Here is an 18,534-nt window from a genome sequence, read left to right as displayed (position 1 = left end):
AGGCCAACTTATCCTCTTTGAGGCCAACTCTGTGGAGGAGGCTTATTTGACTCTATTTACATCAAAATAAATTCATTTATTAATAAACAAAGACCAAGAAGCCTCTACTATATGATGAAAAGGACTAGGAATCATGACATAAACCCTAGAAGCCTACAATGGAGGCTTTAGACCTAGAAAATAAATAAAATAGCATGAAACGCATGCTTCAAAATAAATTTTCTTTTCTTCCTTCTGACAAATACATTTAATCATTAATCAAATACAGTTATGAATATTGACACTATTTACATTCTTCAACATGTCCACAAGGAGATATGGAGAGACAATGAAGGAGAGAAAGAGGAAGATAGAAATATGGATGGAAGTGGGAGAGAGGGAAGATGAGAGAGATAGAGAGAGGGATGGAGGGAGAGATAGATAGATATGAAGAGAGATTGTGTGTGTTTTTGGGGGGGTTAGATATAGAGACAAAGAAAGAGAGATAGAGGGAGATATAGATATAGATGCAGGGGGGAGAGAAAGGGAAGAAGATTTCTTGCACTAGATGCATTGATTTCAGCGTATATTTTGAGTTCTAATCCTATTTAATTTTTTTCACTAGATTTATTGATTTCTATGTAGATGTTGCTTTCTAATTCTATTTGTTTTCTTGCATCAAATAAATTGATTGAAATAAAGATGTTAATTTGCAATCCTGATTTCTTGAATTAGATGCATTGGTTTGAGTGTAGATGTTGATATCTAATCCTCTTTCATTTCTAGAACTATATACATTGATTTCAGTGTAGATGTGATTTCTAATCCTATTGTATTACTTACATTAGATTCATTGATTTCAATGTAGATGTTGATTTCGAAACCTATTTGATTGTTTGCATTAGATGCATTGATTTTAACATAGATGTCGATTAATGACCCTTTTTGATTGCTTGCATTAGATGCATTGATTTAAGTGAAGATGTTGATTTGTGATTTGATGTCTCTAAATGTATGGTGTATACTAATTTCAAGGTAATTAGATTAACTTTTTGCATTGATTTCAATGTAAGAAAAAAAAATTATTGACGATGTGCATTGATTTCTTTGTCACAATAATTCAAACATAAATAAAATACTTAAATTTTCATCTCAAATAAAATATTCATTTAATTGAAATATTTTCTTGTTGAAGTTGTAAACTATTTGTAACTAATCACATTCTTATTATTCTCATCTTCCATAATTCATATTGGATTGTAAAAAGTGCAACAAATAGAACACACACACAGATATATATATATATATATATATATATATATATATATATATATATATATATATATATATATATATATATATATATATATATATATATATAATGTCTAATCTCTTGTAGATAACGTCAAATGAAATAAAATCGAATGAAACTTATTAGTAACTTTTACATCTCCACATCTTTTAAAATTGAATAAAACTTATTTCAATCATAAGGAATTGACTGAAATACTTGGATAGCTAAGTAAATTTAGGAAAGTTGATAACATTATATAAAATTATATAAATGTTATCATATATTATTTTTTTACCTATATTAAATTCAAATACGATTGACTTATATCATGTTATGGATAATCTATTATAGATAATATCAAAATAAATAATATTGACTAAAACTTATTTCAATTTCATTTATGTTTTTTACTTGAACCTACAGATAGCTAAGTAAATTTAGGAAAGTTCATATTTAATTACATTGATAGGCGTCCCCCCTATTGGAATTGGCCACTTTAATCATTTTCTTAATTAATCATTTTTATCTGATTGTTTAAATTGAAAGATGCCAACATATTCTCATTGTCACCACTACATCAACGGATGGAATTATAAATTCTAAATTTCTTACACATCTAAATTAGGTGTTTAAACCTTGTTTAAAATAATTTTTTACCAAATAATGGAACATGGTTGTATTCTTTTTGAAACATATAGTGGTGGGTTACATTACATTTTTTGAAATGTGTTTTTTTCAAACTTCGAAATGAAATGGTGCCAAATGTGGCTTTATTCTCTTTTTTTTTGTAAGTCAGATATTTATATTATAGAACAAAATATGTTACAAAAAAGTCTGCCGAAGCAGATCGAACCTTAGATGGACCAAGTAAAACGTGCTGATAACCAGCCCTGAGCTTTCAAAACTAAGCTGCACACCACGCAGGGCGGCTTACTCTTAAAACAATAACTTATCGCCACAACACTATCAAAACTTGGACAGAAACAGAGTAACATAGCTATCTTGCAAGAGACCGAAGCCATGACAGAAGCAGAGTGACAGAAAAACATAATTATCTAGCATAAAGTTGAAGCCATGACAGAAGACATAAGACAACCATAAATAAGAAACTAAGGAAACCCGCCGGTGCGAGGAAATCCACCAATTCGACTGACTGCGTCTAAGCCCACGTCCAGAACGTGCTTGTCAACTTTGGCCTGCATATCTTGCATGGATTGGAATTCCTGTGCTTCCTTCATCTTTTGCTCCTGCATCAGGGGGTCCGGGCTCAGAGTTGCCGAAGAAGCCTGATAAGCAGAGTCAATTTCTTGTTGACAGTTTCTATAGCATCATGCACTATGGAGATTCTTCGATCCAACGATTCATGGATTTCATGAAATTTAGCTAATTGATCCTCCGAAATGGAGTTCCCCTTCCCAGATTGCTGCTTCCCTTCTTCCTTTGAATCCAGGGCTTTCGCAAGGAGAGTTATGATTCTCCAGCTCTCCGCTTTGGTCCGAACATATTGAGTGGATCTTTTGGAAGGAGTGCCCGGGTCATGTAACCAGTCAACCTCCTCCGCAATGATCCCCTCCGGTCGCTGCGCTTCTTCCTCTTTCACAGACGCTTCCAGTTCCGCTATCTTGCGCTTGCTCCTGGATGCTGCTCTGGTCTCGTACATGTTCTGCGCTGTTCATAGTTCATGGTGGGCTGCCGAACACCTGCAGCTCCCCGCCTCCATACTATACCCTCTGAACTTATCGTTGTGATCACTTCTACAGACAGAAAAGTTGTGGTCTCTCGCAGTGCTTTGAGCTGAGGTAAAAGAACCAGAGCCACGACTCTCCGTTAAATAGATGTTTTCCATGGAGTTTCCCATAATGCGCTCTCCCCTACGATGCAGAGTGGAGGTACTTTCGTTATTAGTTCGAAAGATATCCGCACAAATCACACATCTTCTCCCTGACCTAACATAAATGTAGCTGAAAGCCTTCCCATCAAGGTTGAGCCAGCTGTCCCTTTCTCGCAAGCGGACTCTACGGAATCTCTCGTGGCATGAACCATATTGATAGTTTCCATATTTGGCCTTCTCTTTCCATGATGACCACCGCCGCATCTGTCTAGTCGTCCAGCTCCCGTGATGAAATCCCAAGCTGTTACCGGTAACTCCAGGATTACGGTCCCGGAAACAGAAACCGTTGCCGGTCAAGCCCGGTCGGTTTCGTATAGATCTTGCTGTGCCAACTGTAAACATCTCGCCTTCAGGTTCGGGCAGTCCACCTCCTCCCAACAGCTGTCCCACCCCCTATCCTGATTGTCCATGCCACAATTCGCTAGGTAGTCCGCAAGCCCGTTCGCCTTGCGCCTTACCGCATGAAAGACTGGGCCTTTCATTCCAGCCATTAGTTCTGCTACATTCTCTGTCACCTTGGCGAGCCGCCAATGTTTTGTGGCTTTGTTTGCCTTAGTGCCTCCCTGAATCCTCTTAGCTGTTGATATAACCAGTGATGAATCCCCCTCCACAATTACATTGCAACTACATAGGGATTTTAAAATTCTCAAACCATGCTCAAGCGCTGCAAATTCCATCTCATTATTTGTGCTTTCCCCAAGCCCTCTGTAATATATATGTAGAATTTCTCCATGTCGGTTACGTAATGCCCCTCCAATTCCTGCCATGTCGGGATTGCCTCTCGAGGCCCCATGAAAATTCAGCTTCAATCCACCTTCCGGCGGACGCTGCCATTTGTCGATCTGTGAGGAAGACTGCGTTATGTGTCTTGAAGCTGTGATGCTGCTGGTGGCTTCCAGATGAAAGCAATTCAAGATGCGTAAGTCTTGTGCTGAAGGTTTCTCGTTACACTCCTCTCTGCATTTCGTTTGAATTAGCTGTTGAATATTGGTTATTATATTGTCTTTAGAGAACTCTATGTTCCTGTGTTCGTCTTGAAATATTCTACGGTTACGCTCCTTCCAAATTGACCAAAGTAAGAAGCTTGGAACAGACTTCCATATGCTGTTGACTCTTAGTATGTTGGAGAAGTCTTTTTTCCAGTTCAGTATGGTTCTGTGAATGGATTCTCTATCTCGGGCAGAACAACTGAGAATTCCTTCCATCCAGTTCCATAACTGATTTGCCCATTCACAAGCATTAAATAGGTGGTTTATAGATTCCTCTGCGACGAGGCACATAGGGCATCTTGAGGGTCCCCTGAAACCTTTCTTGCACAAATTGTCCCAAGTTAAAGTCTTGTTTCTCATTAGAAGCCAGAGGAAGGTCCTGATTTTCGGCCAGAATAGGCTGTCCCAAACTTTGCTGCACCAGGGCACGGCCTCTACATGTTCTTCCTTTTCTATTATGTCCCTAGCTTCTTTTAATGAGAAATTACCATTACCTTTTAAACCCCATCTTATCTTATCATCCTCTTCAGTTTTCCGAATCTTTCTTTTGAGGATTCTCTCATTGAGTTGCTGAAAGATTTCGTTGTTCTCCTTTGTGCTCCCAGGATTTAAATTAATCCAGTCCCTCTAGATCTGATCCCTACTTCTTTGAATTTAATATTGATTAACTCTGTATCTACCCTCGTTTTGAATTATTCGCTTGAGGGTAGATAGCTCTGGGGTATCCAGTTTAGGGAATTGCTGCCATGCATCTTCCCAGAACATGGCAAGCCTTCCATTGCGAATCTCCCAAAAGCCGTGCTCCTGTACTAAGCTCCTGTTGTTCCTGGCATGGTTCCATATTGACGAACCTCCGGGACTTCCTGTAGTCTTATGAGGTCCTGAGTATCACAGTCTGGTGTGTATTTTTCATTCCAATGCCTCACCCAAGGTAAATTGGGTTCTTTAATCCATTTCCACCAAATCTTAGCTCCAGAGGTTCTGTTGACCACTGAAGGATCTACTAAGTTCAGCCCCCCCATAGATTTTGGCTGGCATAGCCTGTTCCACGCCACCAACGCCCATTTCTTCTTATCCCCATTCCCATTCCATAGAAAGGATCTCTGTATGTTTCTCATTTGTTGCAGAATGCCCTTGGGAGCTGGAAGCATAGAAAGTAAATATTGCGGAATTTCTTGCAGAACAGCCTTGGTTAAGATAAGTCTACCCGCCAGGTTTAGGGCTCTGTGCGTCCAGTGCTTGCACTTTTTCTCCATGTTGGCTAGAACCTTCTCCCAGTGAGTTTTCTGCCAAGGTTTCAGAGTCAGGGGAGCCCCTAGATATTTCGAAGGAAGGGACCCAATCCTGAATCCAAGAAGCTGGGCTAAGTGAGTTTGGACTGCCGGATGAGAGTTGAAAAAGAAAATTGTGGACTTAGAAAAATTAATTTCCATGCCAGAGGCTCGGCTATAGAGATCAAGGATACCCCTGTAAGCCACAGCCTCCTTCACAGTGGGGGTACCATGTAACATGGTGTCGTCCACGAACTGTTGATGTGTTGTGGCTGGTAACGATCTTATCGGTTGCAGACCTTTTATAGATCCTTATTCTTTCTTCTTGGCTATGGTTCTACTTAGTCCTTCCATTAGGATTACGAATAGGAACGGGGATAGGGGATCCCCCTGTCTTATTCCCCGTGAAGGAGTAAAAGGAGATGAGGGAGCGCCATTGACAAGGATTGAATTCTTGGAGATTTGATGAGAGCAAGTATCCACTTGATCCAGATCCTGCAGAAACCGAATGCATCCAAAACAGCTTCAAGGTATCTCCATCTTACATTGTCATAAGCTTTTGATAAATCTAATTGCATTAGCATTCCTGCCTCTTTTCTCGAATGAAGTGAGTGAGTCATCTCCTGTGCTAACAAGATGTTATCTAGAATTTGTCTACCCTCAACGTAGCCCGATTGCTCTTCCGAAATGATACCAGGAAGAATCGACTTTAGTCTATTAGCTATGACTTTTGAAATAATTTTATAGATAACATTACATAGGGCAATAGGTATGAATTTATCAGGTGTCTTTTCTTCTTCCACCTTAGGAATGAGCGCTAAAAAGGTGGAGTTGATGGATTTTAGAATAGTACCTGAGCATCTGGAGTCCTCAACTACCTCCCATACCTCCTGCTTAATAGTGTTCCAACAAGCCTTGTAGAAGTTGATGGTGAATCCATCTGGACCTGGTGCTTTATCATTAGGCATACTCCTGATTGCCTCCTCTACCTCCTCCAAAGAGATTTCCCTGCAAAGGGCCCAATTCTGATCTGAGGTGATGGATTTAGGAATGGCTGCTGTAAGTTCCTTGATGGCCTCCTCTCTGTTTATAGGCGGTTCCTGTGCAATTGAGCTGAAGTGATCTGAGAGCAGAGCAGATATATCATTGTGATTCTTTAATATCTCCCCTATATTGTTTTTCAGCTCAAGAATCCTGTTAGCACTTCTATGGTCTAGAGCTGACCTATGAAAATTTTTTGTATTCTTCTCCCCCTCTTTTAGCCACTGGACTCTAGATTTCTGTTTCCAAAGTACCTCTTCTTGTATACATCTTCTGTGCCACTGCTGTGAAAGAAATTTTTCCTGCTCAAACGCTTCGACACTATAATTGCCTGCTGCTCCATCTCTATGAATCTGTTCCAGTTTGTTCTCTAGAATGGCTTTTTCCTGGAATATATTTCCAAAAACCGTTCTGTTCCATTCTTTTATCTTTTCTTTAGTTGCTTTCAGCCTACTTTGTAGATTAAACATTTTGGAGCCTCTTGCCTCCAGGGGTTCAGACCACCATTTCTCAACCATCTCGATGAAGTTAGGGTGGTATAACCAAAATTTTTCAAATCTGAATGGTTTATTCCTTGGAGTACTCTGAACTTCAACAATAAGCGAGATCGGCCAATGATCCGACCCGCCACTGGGAAGGATAAATAATTATGCTGTTATACCATCCATGATAATGCTTTCTGAGATTAAAAATCTATCCAAGCGCGAAGCTATTAACCTCTCTCCCCCCCTTCTGTTGTTCCAGGTGAACATGCCACTCTTGGCGAAGCTATTAACCTCCTTCTCGTCCCTGGCTCTCAATCTCTAAAACTTCTAAATTTCTCCCAAGCTTCCTACAAAGACTGTTGATACTAGAACTGCTACATTTAGTTTCTTGTAAGAACATAATTTCCGGTCTGTATTTCTGGATTTTCCGCTTTAAGATTCTATGTTTTGACTGGCTGTTAAGCTCTCTTGCATTCCATGAGATGATCTTCATGTTTAACTAATTTTCATTGGAAGGACTGGAAGGCGCTAAGCGCTTTCATCTTCCCTGAGTGTATCATTATCATGCCTAGCTCCTGTAGAACTTCACCACTGGTTCTACGGCCTCTTCTTTTCTTCTGCTTTGAGCTAGATGATTTCCATAAAAAACTTTTCGAATGGAAACTATTGCCTTTTACTATACCTAGCTTCCTATTCTGCTTCTCTAATTCTGCTTTTTTCCTTGCTATGAACAGGTCGTTTACCTTCCTGATTTCTTCTTCCGGTGCATTCTCTATTCCTTGGGCCTTCGAGTTCTCTGCAGTTACTGTTAGGTTCATCCCCTCCTTGGCTAGCGCCTCTTCCCATTCTTGATCCTCACTTCCACCATCACTGGTGAGCATGTCAGTTTCTTCTTCTGTCTCCTCTTTTCTCTCCTGCATTTGAACTTCATTGTTGAGGTTCCCTTCCCCCATTCCTTCCCTGGTTGGTTCTTCCTTTTCATCATGCCCTGCATCTGATGTTAGGGTTTTGAGCTTGTCCTCCGAATCTGTTTCAAGATCTAAGATCACGAAAGAGTTGTTGTGGTTGTTTTTGCCTGTATTACCTTTATTATTCTTCCTTCTGTTTGCTCTCTGTCTAGACTTAGGTTTTATGAAGGTTTCTTGATCTTTGTTGGCTTGTGCTGTTTCGGTCTCTTCTTCCTTCCTAATCAGAGGGCAATCTCTCATAAAATTCCCATGTTCATGACATTTGCGGCACCGGAAGGGAATCTGCTCATAATCTACGGCCTGAAAGTAATCTTCGTCCCTGTATTCCAGCCAGAGCCCCTCATGCAGTGCCCCGGAAACGTCCATTTCAACACATATTCTTGCGTAAGATGTATATCTCTTTTGTAAAGTTGCTTCCGAGGCCTTGATAAATGTTCCCTACTGGTCAGCAATTTGTTTCAAGGCATTCAGACCCCAATAATCTATTGGGAGAGAGAAAAAACAAATCCAGACTGGGACTTGGGTGAAAGATTCTTTCTCTGGGGCGAAGTTTGGTTTCCATGGTCACATGTACAGACCAGCTGAAGCCAAAAAGTATGGGCCACCCTCAAAGATTCTATCCTTGTCTTCCAGGTTGGAGAATACAACTGTGAAGAAGCCCTTGGCTCCCAAATGAAGCTTTACATCCCCCTTCGGCTTCCATTGTTGTTTGATCCAATGACAAAGAGTCCTTTCAGATGGCCAAATGCCCATAAATTTGCAAATGACAGCATGTTCTGCCATGTGCTCTCTGTATGCCTGTATCTCTGGGTCAGTTATTACTACCTTGAGGTTATTGGTCTTTTTTGGTTTGCAGACCCGATTTGATGAAGAGTTTTTATTGGGTCTTGTGCTTGTCTCCCCCTCCTTTTCCGGCTTTCCTTGCCTATTATCTGTTTGCTCCCTGTCTTCTTCAGCTTTTCATTCCTCTTTTTCTGATGATTTAATTATTGAGGTGAATTTCTCTTTAGTTCCTGTCAGGCTTTCACCCACTGTGCCTTTGCCTTCCATTGAGCTGTCTGGCTTGTCAGTTTCCCCTTGTATTTTCTCCTTATTCCTTTTGCCTTTCTGCTTGTTATTGTCAAGCCCAGAAATCCTGACCCCTTCCTCCTTATTTTGCCTCTGCTTCTGCATGATTATCTGTTTGAAAGTAGGGGTCCCACTAGACCCCTCTGCCCCCATTCGGTCGGTCAGCTCTTGACCTTTGCGATACAGTGCTGCGAATCGAGAGAATACCACCTCCAGGCCTGCAATGGTATCAGCACATTGGAAACCCTATTTTTGCCCTCGGCTCCTCTGCTCTGTGTCAATCGGAATGAACATTGGCTTTATTCTCAACCGAAAACAAAATATTAAAAAAAAATGAAACGTGGTTGCATTTATTTTATGAAATCTATAGTAGTGGGTTATTTTACATTTTTTGAGTTACATTTTGAAAACGTGTTTGTTTAGAAAATTTTAAATCTCTTGTCAAATAGTAGGGGAAGTGATAGGAACATCTCATTGTTGGTATATTCAACTAACTCTTCTTTAGTCTTTCAATTCTTATTATGATAAATGGTTTTTCTATGGCCTACTAATTTTTCTTGCTTGTTTTTTCTTGTTTAATTATGGTTTGAAAAGGAGTGTTATTTATTTTTTCTATGGTTTAAGAGTGTTCTGAATCTATAACATTTTGTGTGCAGTTTGTTTTACATATTGAAGGTCGTCCATTATAGCTGAGGGATGTTTTACATAATGAGGGATTCTGATGGGCCTTTGTAATTGTGCAGGTTACCAATGGTTGGTATTTGTAATTTTCACGCCACATTATCATTAAAAATAAATAATGTACTACTTTATATTTTACTGGAGTTTTGCAAAGTTTGGGTAAATGTTACAATTTTACTAGGTGAATAGGTATTCAGCTTGAAGTTATTCTATGCAACTGCATTAAATGATGTATATGTTTATATATATATATATATATATATGTATATGTATATATATATATGTATGTATATATACATACATACTATATATATATATATATATATATATGTATATATATACATACATATATATATATATATATATACATATATATATATATATATATATATATATACATATATATATATATATATACATACATATATATATATATATACATATATATATATGGAAAATTTTAGGGGCTAATGTTCGCCCAGTGGGCTAATTTTCCATGATTTTTCCACAAAAAAGATTCGCCAATTTCCAATTTTATAAAAGATGATTCGCCCAAATTTTAGAATATAAAATTATTTTACCTTAAAAATCGCCAACATTATATAGAGACTATATATAAAATAATTATAAATTTGAATAATTTTACAAATATATCAATAAACATTTATAATTTGCATATTAGGGATTAGTGAGATTCGCCAATGTTTGAAACTTCAAAAAAAAATTCCATCCTTAAAATTTTCCTTGATATATATACATACATACATACACACACAGATATATATATATATATATATATATATATATATATATAGTTTATTTACGAAAATATAATGTACAAGATATATATTGAATTGTGAGATAATCTTCTTTTCTTATCACATAGATTGTATTGTGTGACTACAATCTATGTGATAAGGGCAAGGGGAGCATAACCCTTTGCCCTTGATGTCAAAGGGGGAGAATGAGCTGAAGATTTTGAGGTTGCCATCAAGTCCAAAGGGGGAGATTGTTGGCATTATGATTCTGGTATGGCTTTATGATACATATGTTGTACTTGATGGCAACCCACTCATCTCAGATGATAAATTATAGTGCAGAAATGTTCACGCACTTATATGCAGAGAAAAGCTTATTCTATATAGAGAAAAGTTCACGCACTTATATGCAGAGAAAATTTTATTTCATATAGAGAAAAGTTCACGCACTTTTATGCAGAGAAAAGTTTATTTCATGTAGAGAAAAGTTTATTTCATGTAGAGAAAAAGTTCACGCACTTTCATGTTGGAGAACTTACCTTTGGTCCATGGTAGTTAGTCCTTGGTATTTGAACCAATGGTTTTGGACCATGGTACCTCGTCAAAAGTGTGTATATGTTGGAGAACTTACCTTTGGTCCATGGTAGTTAGTCCTCGGTATTATTGAGCCCCATGTTTTTGGGCCCCTTGTATTGGTTATCTATGGTATTGATCCATGATTTTAGGAAGAAGCTTGCGTATATAAAGCAAAGGAGATCACTTGGCTAATTCATTCTTGCAAATCGAATATCTTAAGATCTGAAATATTGGGTTATTGTTTAAAAGTTTGATCTATGAAAGGGAAGTTGATAGCGAATCTATGAAGGGTGATCTCTCGAGCGATGCAGCTGTGGAAGTGCGGAGGAGACACAAAAGGCGCAGTGCGGAGGCGCCACAGAAGGCGCAGTGCGGAGATGCCACAGAGGCGCCACAGAAGGCGCAGTGCGGAGACGCCACAGAAGGCGCAGTGCGGAGGCGCCATAGAAGGCGCAGTGCGGAGGCGCCACAGAAGGCGCAGTGCGGAGACGCCACAGAGGTGCCACAGAAGGCGCAGTGCAGAGGCGCCACAGAAGGCATAGTGTGGAGGCACCACAGAAGACGCAGTGCGGAGACGCCACAGAGGCGCCATAGAAGGCGCAGTGCGGAGGCGCCACAGAAGGTGCAGTGCAGAGGCGCCACAGAAGGCGCAGTGCAGAGGCGCCACAGAAGGCGCAGTGCGGAGGTGCCACAGAAGGCGCAGGTGCGGTGGTCGCGGCACCACAAAAGGCGCAGGTGCGGAGGTAGTACAGATATCCGCAGATCTATACCAGTGAAGTTGCGATCCCTGCTTAAAATTTGTTTTAACTACCTTTGACTATTCTGCAGGGTTTTGGGTGCATAACTGATGTTTGGTTACTGGTATTGAGTTCAGATAACAACATGATTAATGACTTATCTTTATGTACTAGATCTGGTTGATAACTCTCATAATATCATTGTATATGTATGGATCTGGTGATTGGGTGATTGAGAAGGTTGTTTGATTATGAGCTTCAATGTTGTTGTTGGATCCAGTTTGAAAATTTATGAAAAGTGGTCCTTGAAAGAAAAGAAGTAGGGGGTTGTAGCTCCCTTCCGGGAGAGACTGGAAAACGAGAGAGAGTTGTAGCCCTCTGCAGGTTGCAGCCTGCGTACTGGTAAAGGACTGCACCAGTACAAAATCATTGTAACAGGAGTTTCTAATTTGAAAGAAGATAGAGACATATTGCAGCAGTTGGTTTTCACCCACATTGGTTTTCCACCTTATATCTGGTGTTCTTTGGTGTGACTATCTGTTTTTCTTGTTCATGCTCATTATTTTATGGTACTGATATGCAAAAATAATTCAAAGTGTAAATAAGGAAGATTTGTTAAAAGAACTTGATAATACTGATTCACCCCCCCTCTAAGTATTATTTTCAACAGGATTGATATCTCCAATGAAATCCAAGCCCCACTACTGAAAAGTTCCATTTACATGTATTGGTTTCAAGGACAGGGACTTCAATTGCTTCTCTCCTTCAAATATTTGGCACCTGTCACAAGATTTAACAAATGAAAAGACATTAGAAAACAAGGTGGGCCAATAGTACCCAGCTCTGAGGACCTAGTGGGCTGTAGTTTTCCAATAACAGTGGCCTCCACACATGCTAGAATTAAGTTGCTGCATAGCCTATATTGAGTGTTCTTTATCCAGACACCTCAAAAGAATTCCAGATGGGTCCCTCCAGTAGAGCAGATTTTCATGAATGCAATATCTTGCTGCCCTGAGCTTAACAGTTATGGCTTGACTTTGAGTAAAGTTTGGAGGAATTTCTAGCTTCAACAAGAATTTAGCTATTGCAGAGTAATAATCACAAAAAGCTAGATTTTCTGATAATGACTGTTCTTTCCCTATTTTAGCTGCTTCCTCTTCTTCTGTTTGACCATTTTCTGCAATTGTGCCCACGAAATCTATGTCCAATGATCTGCAATTTTCTTCAGCCAATAGTCTGGCAAGGCCCTGTCCTTTGACCAGCTTGGTGGGCTTCAATTCTATATTGAATTCAATTAATTTTGCAATCCATTTAGCCCTTCTTCCATCAGCATTAGGCTGTGTTAAGACATCCTTTATTGAAGTAGAGGGTACATATGCTATTATCTTGGAATGCAAAATATAAACTTTGAAAGCTTTCAAAGACTTGATAAGAGCATATGCATGTTTTTCAATGATGTCATACCTCAGCCTAGCGTCCCTTAATGTTTTGCTGAAAAATACCACTGGATGCTCTAAGTTTTTTTCATCTACTTGCAATAAAACTGCTGCAAGGGTGTCTTCAAAGGCAAAAGAAAATATGTGGAACTTCTTGCTGTAATCTAGGTTGATTAAAGTGGGAGCCTCCGTAATAGCTTTGTTAATGGACTCAAAGGATCTTCTTGCTGAATCAGTCAATTTGGTCTTTGACCCCTTTCTCAACATGGGGGTAATGTGCTTTACAAGTTCTGTAAAGTTTGGGATAAACCTCCTCACAAAATTTATTTTGCCCAGAAAGGACTGGATATCCTTCTTTGATCTTGGGATAGATAAGGTATGTATTTCTCTTACTCTTTCTGGGTCAATTTTGACACCTGCAGCAGAAACCATATGTCCTAACGGTTTGCCTTCTTCTAAAGAAAACTGTGATTTCTTAGGATTGACTGAAATCCCAAACCTTCTACACTTCAGGAACACTTTCTTTAAATGCTGCAAATGGTCATGATGGTTGCTGGAGTATACTGTTATATCATCAAGGTAAATAAGGACAAACTTCTCCTTCTCCCCCAAAAATGCTATATCCATAGCTCTCTGAAAGGTGGCTCCAACATTCATTAGTTCAAAAGGCGTCTTGGAATACATAAAAGTGCCCCAAGGAGTGGTGAATGCAGTCTTCTCTTGGTCATCTGGATGTACAACAACCTGATTGTACCCTGAAAATCCATCTAGGAAAGACATCACTTTGGCCCCTGAGACCTTCTGCAGCAAATGCTCCATCTTTGGTAGAGGGTAATTGTCTTTCTTAGAGAATTTGTTCAAGTTTCTGAAATCAACACAGAGTCTGATTTCTCCACTTTTCTTCTTCACTACCACTAAGTTAGCTACCCATTTTGAGTATCTGAGAGGGACTATGATTTTGGCAGCCAGTAACTTTTTTATTTCTTTTTCAATTAGAGGAAGGAGTAAAGGATTTATTGGTCTCAGCTTCTCTTTGAAATGGATGGTGTATTTCTCTAAAGGGATTTTATGCTGGATAATCTTTTTGTCATATGTTTTCAGGTCACTATATTCCCAGGCAAAGACATCAGAAAATTGCCTCATTAAATTGCAGTATTCAGCATTTTGGGTAGCAGACAAATGAGCGGACAAATTTATATATCTAGGCTGATATGAACTCCCTATATTATGCTTACAGACTGCAGATTGGTATTCCTTTTGTGCAGCCTTATAAGGGACATCATTTTGGTCAAACAACTTCTCTAAAGGAACTAGACCCTTAGGTATATGATTACTGGGTAGTTGGACAATGCTATCTTTACCAATTCTGTTTCTAAGCTGGGATTGGGGACTTTCTTCCAAGGCTTCATTTTCTTGGTCAATTTTCATTTTAGAAAATTCATCAATGACTTGCAGAAATCTATTCACTTCAGCGTCATCCTCAAAAACTTTCCAATGCTGGACATTATCAGGCAAGGATGGTCTACATTTCATTTGGACTTCATAAACTAGTCTGGGAGGCATGGGAGGGATAAACATGCTAGCAGACACGGCAAGGGAATCAACAAGCTAATTTTTGGCTCTAGGGATATATGAGATACAAAAATTATAAAAAGAATCTTTGAGTCTCCATACCTCATCTCTGTATGCTTTCAACCTTGGGTGCTTTGCTTGAAATGTTTTATTTACTTGTTGAATGATAAGGTCAGCATCTCCAAACACCTTTATGTTCCTGATTCTTCTGTCTTTAGCTGCGTTAAGGCCCAATATCAGAGCCTCATATTCTGCTATGTTGTTTGTGGCTTGAAAAGCCAGCTTAAAGGACAGATGTGTGCTTTCTTGTTTTGGAGATATCAGTACCACCCCTGCTCCTGCAGTCTCCCTGGAACATGCTCCATCAAAGAACATCTCCCAAACCAGACTTCCATGCTCTCCCTCGGCCTAATTGACTGGTTTCTTGATCTGCATTGAGGCCTTCTGGGATTCTTCTATTTGGAGGATACATGCTCCAAAATCAGTGTCCACCGCATATATGGGATGATTAGAAGGATTCTTCTCATCACTGATGATGTAGGCCAGTTGTGCTTCTCTGTACAATCTCCTACTTTCTCCTCCAAAAACTCGGACAGTGGCATAAGATAAGCCATTCTGTAATGTCCCACCTAGTCTCTTAATCCATCCTCTAGATAACAGCATGCCAAACTTAGGCGGGACATCTACCACCACAATATCCATCATCATACTCTTCATGGGCAGCTGAGTTAGGGTAATGGCCAGGTCTTTGATCAATCCTAGGCATTTTACCTTTCTTGAATCAAATGAGAATAAATCATGATATGGTCTAGTGATATCAAGGCCTAACTCTTCCATGACAGCTTTAGGCATCAGATTGTGGCTGGCCCCTGTTTCTAGCAGGCAATTGTGGAGGATTTTGTCATGAATGGTAAAAGAGACATAAAATGATGGAGAATTATTATCAACGGGTTCGATCATAGGGCTAAGCACAACTGCACGCTTGTCATCTTGCAAATTGACATAGTCAGTGGGGGTTTGTATGGCTTTCAGCTCAAGGTCCTCAAGGATAGGCTTTCTAAAAACTTCACTCTTTACCAGTTCTATCATAGGCACAACTATTTTTAGCTTCTGGACTTCTGACTCAAGACTGAAAGGGGAAGGGGGCTTATCAGAACCTCTTACCTCTTGAGCTGGTGCTTTGAGGATGACTGGATCAGCTGCTAGTCTTTTCTATCTGATATTCTGTGGCTCTGTTTGGACAACAGATCTTTGCGCAGGAATCTCCTTGACATTGTTTGCTTTTAACCTCAGATTATACCTTTGCTGTTCACCAGTCTGCAAAACAGCCTCTCTGTCCCACTCTTGACTGCTTTGGTCATTCAATAATGATTCTTCATATGCAGCCAATGTCAAAAAGGTAGCACTACCTTTATCTTCCATGCAATGAATTTCATCCTCTTCTTCAAACTGCTCCTCCTCCATGACTACATTCTAAAAAGGAGCCTTAACTTTTTGTTCTTCATTTGCTTCTTTACCCCTTTGAATGATTTGTAATTTTTCATTTTCTCTTCTGAATGGATTTGGATTTCTTGGAGCAAACGTGTTTTGAAACCTTGCTTTGCCAGAATTCTGCTCAACTTTTAGCTTAGATATCTCAGCAGCCAATGACTCTATCATTTTGGTCATCTTATCTAGTTTAGGTTTTGAAGATGAAGCAGAGGAAGAAGAAGCCTCACCTCTCTGCCTTCTTCTATCAGCATGTGTTTTAAGCTTTTCTGCAGCTATAATATTTGATTCCACCTCCAGTGCTGCATCCTGCATATCAGCTAGAGTGGCACATCTTCTTTCTCTCAAAAGCAGGAAGAAATTAGAGTCAAAAGCATTAGCTTAAGTGAGTTTGGCAGAGGTGGGGGTAGGATTTACTTCATCTGGTATCTTACTATACATATGGTTAAATCTTTTGTTAAAATCAAGCAAAGATTCCCCATTTTCCCTCTTTAGGTTTCCAAACTCTGTATGGTAGTAGAGCAGGTCTTTTCTATCTCCCCATTGCTTCAGGAATGCATAATCCAATGCTTCAATGTCTATTATGGACCTATGGGGCAATTCTCTGAACCACTTTCTAGCCTTTCCATCAAGGCTCTGAACAAAAACTCTCATCCACACATCATCTTCACCGATATCTAAGTTATCAGCATAACTATAAAAAGACTCGAGGTGTTCTTCAGCTATTACTCCCTCTGTACCAGTGAATTTGGGCATATATTTCTGATATTCTCCTACAGGCATAACATTCAAAGGAACAGGCAAGACCAAGGGTCCATACCTGGCAACTATGTTTCTTTCCATCTTTGTGGGAGCTTGCTGGCCTGCCATAATTGGGATATGTGGAAGGATACTGGCAGATTGAATGGTAGGAATTAATGAAATGGATGACAGAATTGAGGGAAAATGATGGACTGTCTGGGAGGCTTTCTTTGGACTGAGATCCAAAGGGGGATTGACTGAACAAGGATCTGTATGAATCTCTGAAGGTTTTTCTTTACTAACAAAGCTAGGCTCTAAATCTTCAAACTGTGTATTCTCGGCTGTAATATTTTCTTTCAGAGATGCATAATATTTGTTAGACTTACCTGATCCTGATGCTCCTTTCAGTGAGGTTTTCTTCTACTTAGCAATCTTCTCAGGGTCAAGCACTGGGTCAGCTGGTGATTTCTGAGGATTTCTCCAGGTATGCCTCACAAATTGAGCCAGAATTGGAATGTGGAGTCGCCACCAGGTAGGTTCTCTAATAGAGTCTCTAGATAGATGATTACAACCAGAACTATGTCCAGACTTTGTCTATCAACAAAGCATGGAACTATGTCGTTCTCCCAAGGAAGCTGAGCTTCAATCTCCTATCCCTGAAAATAGCGCCAATCGATGTTATCACCCCAAGAAAATCTCCTAGGTTGTAGCTCGGAGATGCTCGGGACATCACAAACTCAACTTAATGTTGGAAATGGATGAATGGAAGGAATGATGCATATTCAAGCTAGATAACCACTCCTACTTTGCTTGACTCTAGACATGCGTGAACACCCCCAGACTACAAGGCTTTAGACCACCAATTACTCACAGTTTAAGGATTGGGTGAATATGGAGAATACTGACCACACCAACAGATGCACAGGACCCTGTGATGGCCGGCTGCAACCAGTAAAAAGGTCTACAAATCTAATTCCCTAGTGCACAGACAGGATGATAGCTCTCTGTCACTAAGTGAAAAGAAACCTGGTCAATACATTCACTAATACCTACAAGATTATAACACAAAGGTAAGATGACAACTCCTCTAATGCTACACATCAAGAGTTCAGGAAAAATGCATATCAAGCATAGCCTAGAACAAAAAAGGGATGGAAAGTGAGCAATTAACAGCAAAAGAAGTTTGTATTAGCTGAAAATGAAGACGAGACGCTGCAAGTATCAAAGCAGTTACAGTCTCTAGAAGTTGAACCTTACATCAAAACAACAACCATCAACCCTGATTACATCTGTTTTTTGGGTATATATAGAGTTTGATTACAAAAACGTTATGCTATTCTAGGCGTGGAGGGGTCATAATGGACCAACAAGCACTTTAACTGCTTGGCATAAATTCTGAGTACAATTGCTTGCTGTAGTGAACAAAAGTGATATTCTTGGATGCTCTGTTGTCCTTCTCGGGAAGGTGGACTGCTATAGAGGATAGAATTCCATAACTGTTAAATGTGTTTACTTGCTCGGCTTTGTACCTTTCCTTCTCAACCATGCTGCTTGTTGAA

General features: G+C 39.5%; 1 protein-coding gene across 1 annotated transcript; it reads right to left on the bottom strand.

Moving 5' to 3' along the window:
* Positions 1–3,457: 3,457 nt before the first annotated feature.
* On the bottom strand, positions 3,458–4,444 carry LOC149147870 (uncharacterized). The gene has a single exon (XM_089441984.1). It carries the CDS (start codon positions 4,442–4,444, stop codon positions 3,458–3,460), a length of 987 nt encoding a protein of 328 aa, XP_089298110.1.
* Positions 4,445–18,534: the final 14,090 nt, after the last annotated feature.

The sequence above is a fragment of the Pinus tabuliformis genome, chromosome 9, assembly GCF_031772625.1.
Source record: "Pinus tabuliformis cultivar Carrire ecotype Pingquan chromosome 9, CPIR1, whole genome shotgun sequence".
Lineage (NCBI taxonomy): Eukaryota > Viridiplantae > Streptophyta > Pinopsida > Pinales > Pinaceae > Pinus > Pinus tabuliformis.
This window is presented reverse-complemented; position numbering and strand designations above follow the sequence as displayed.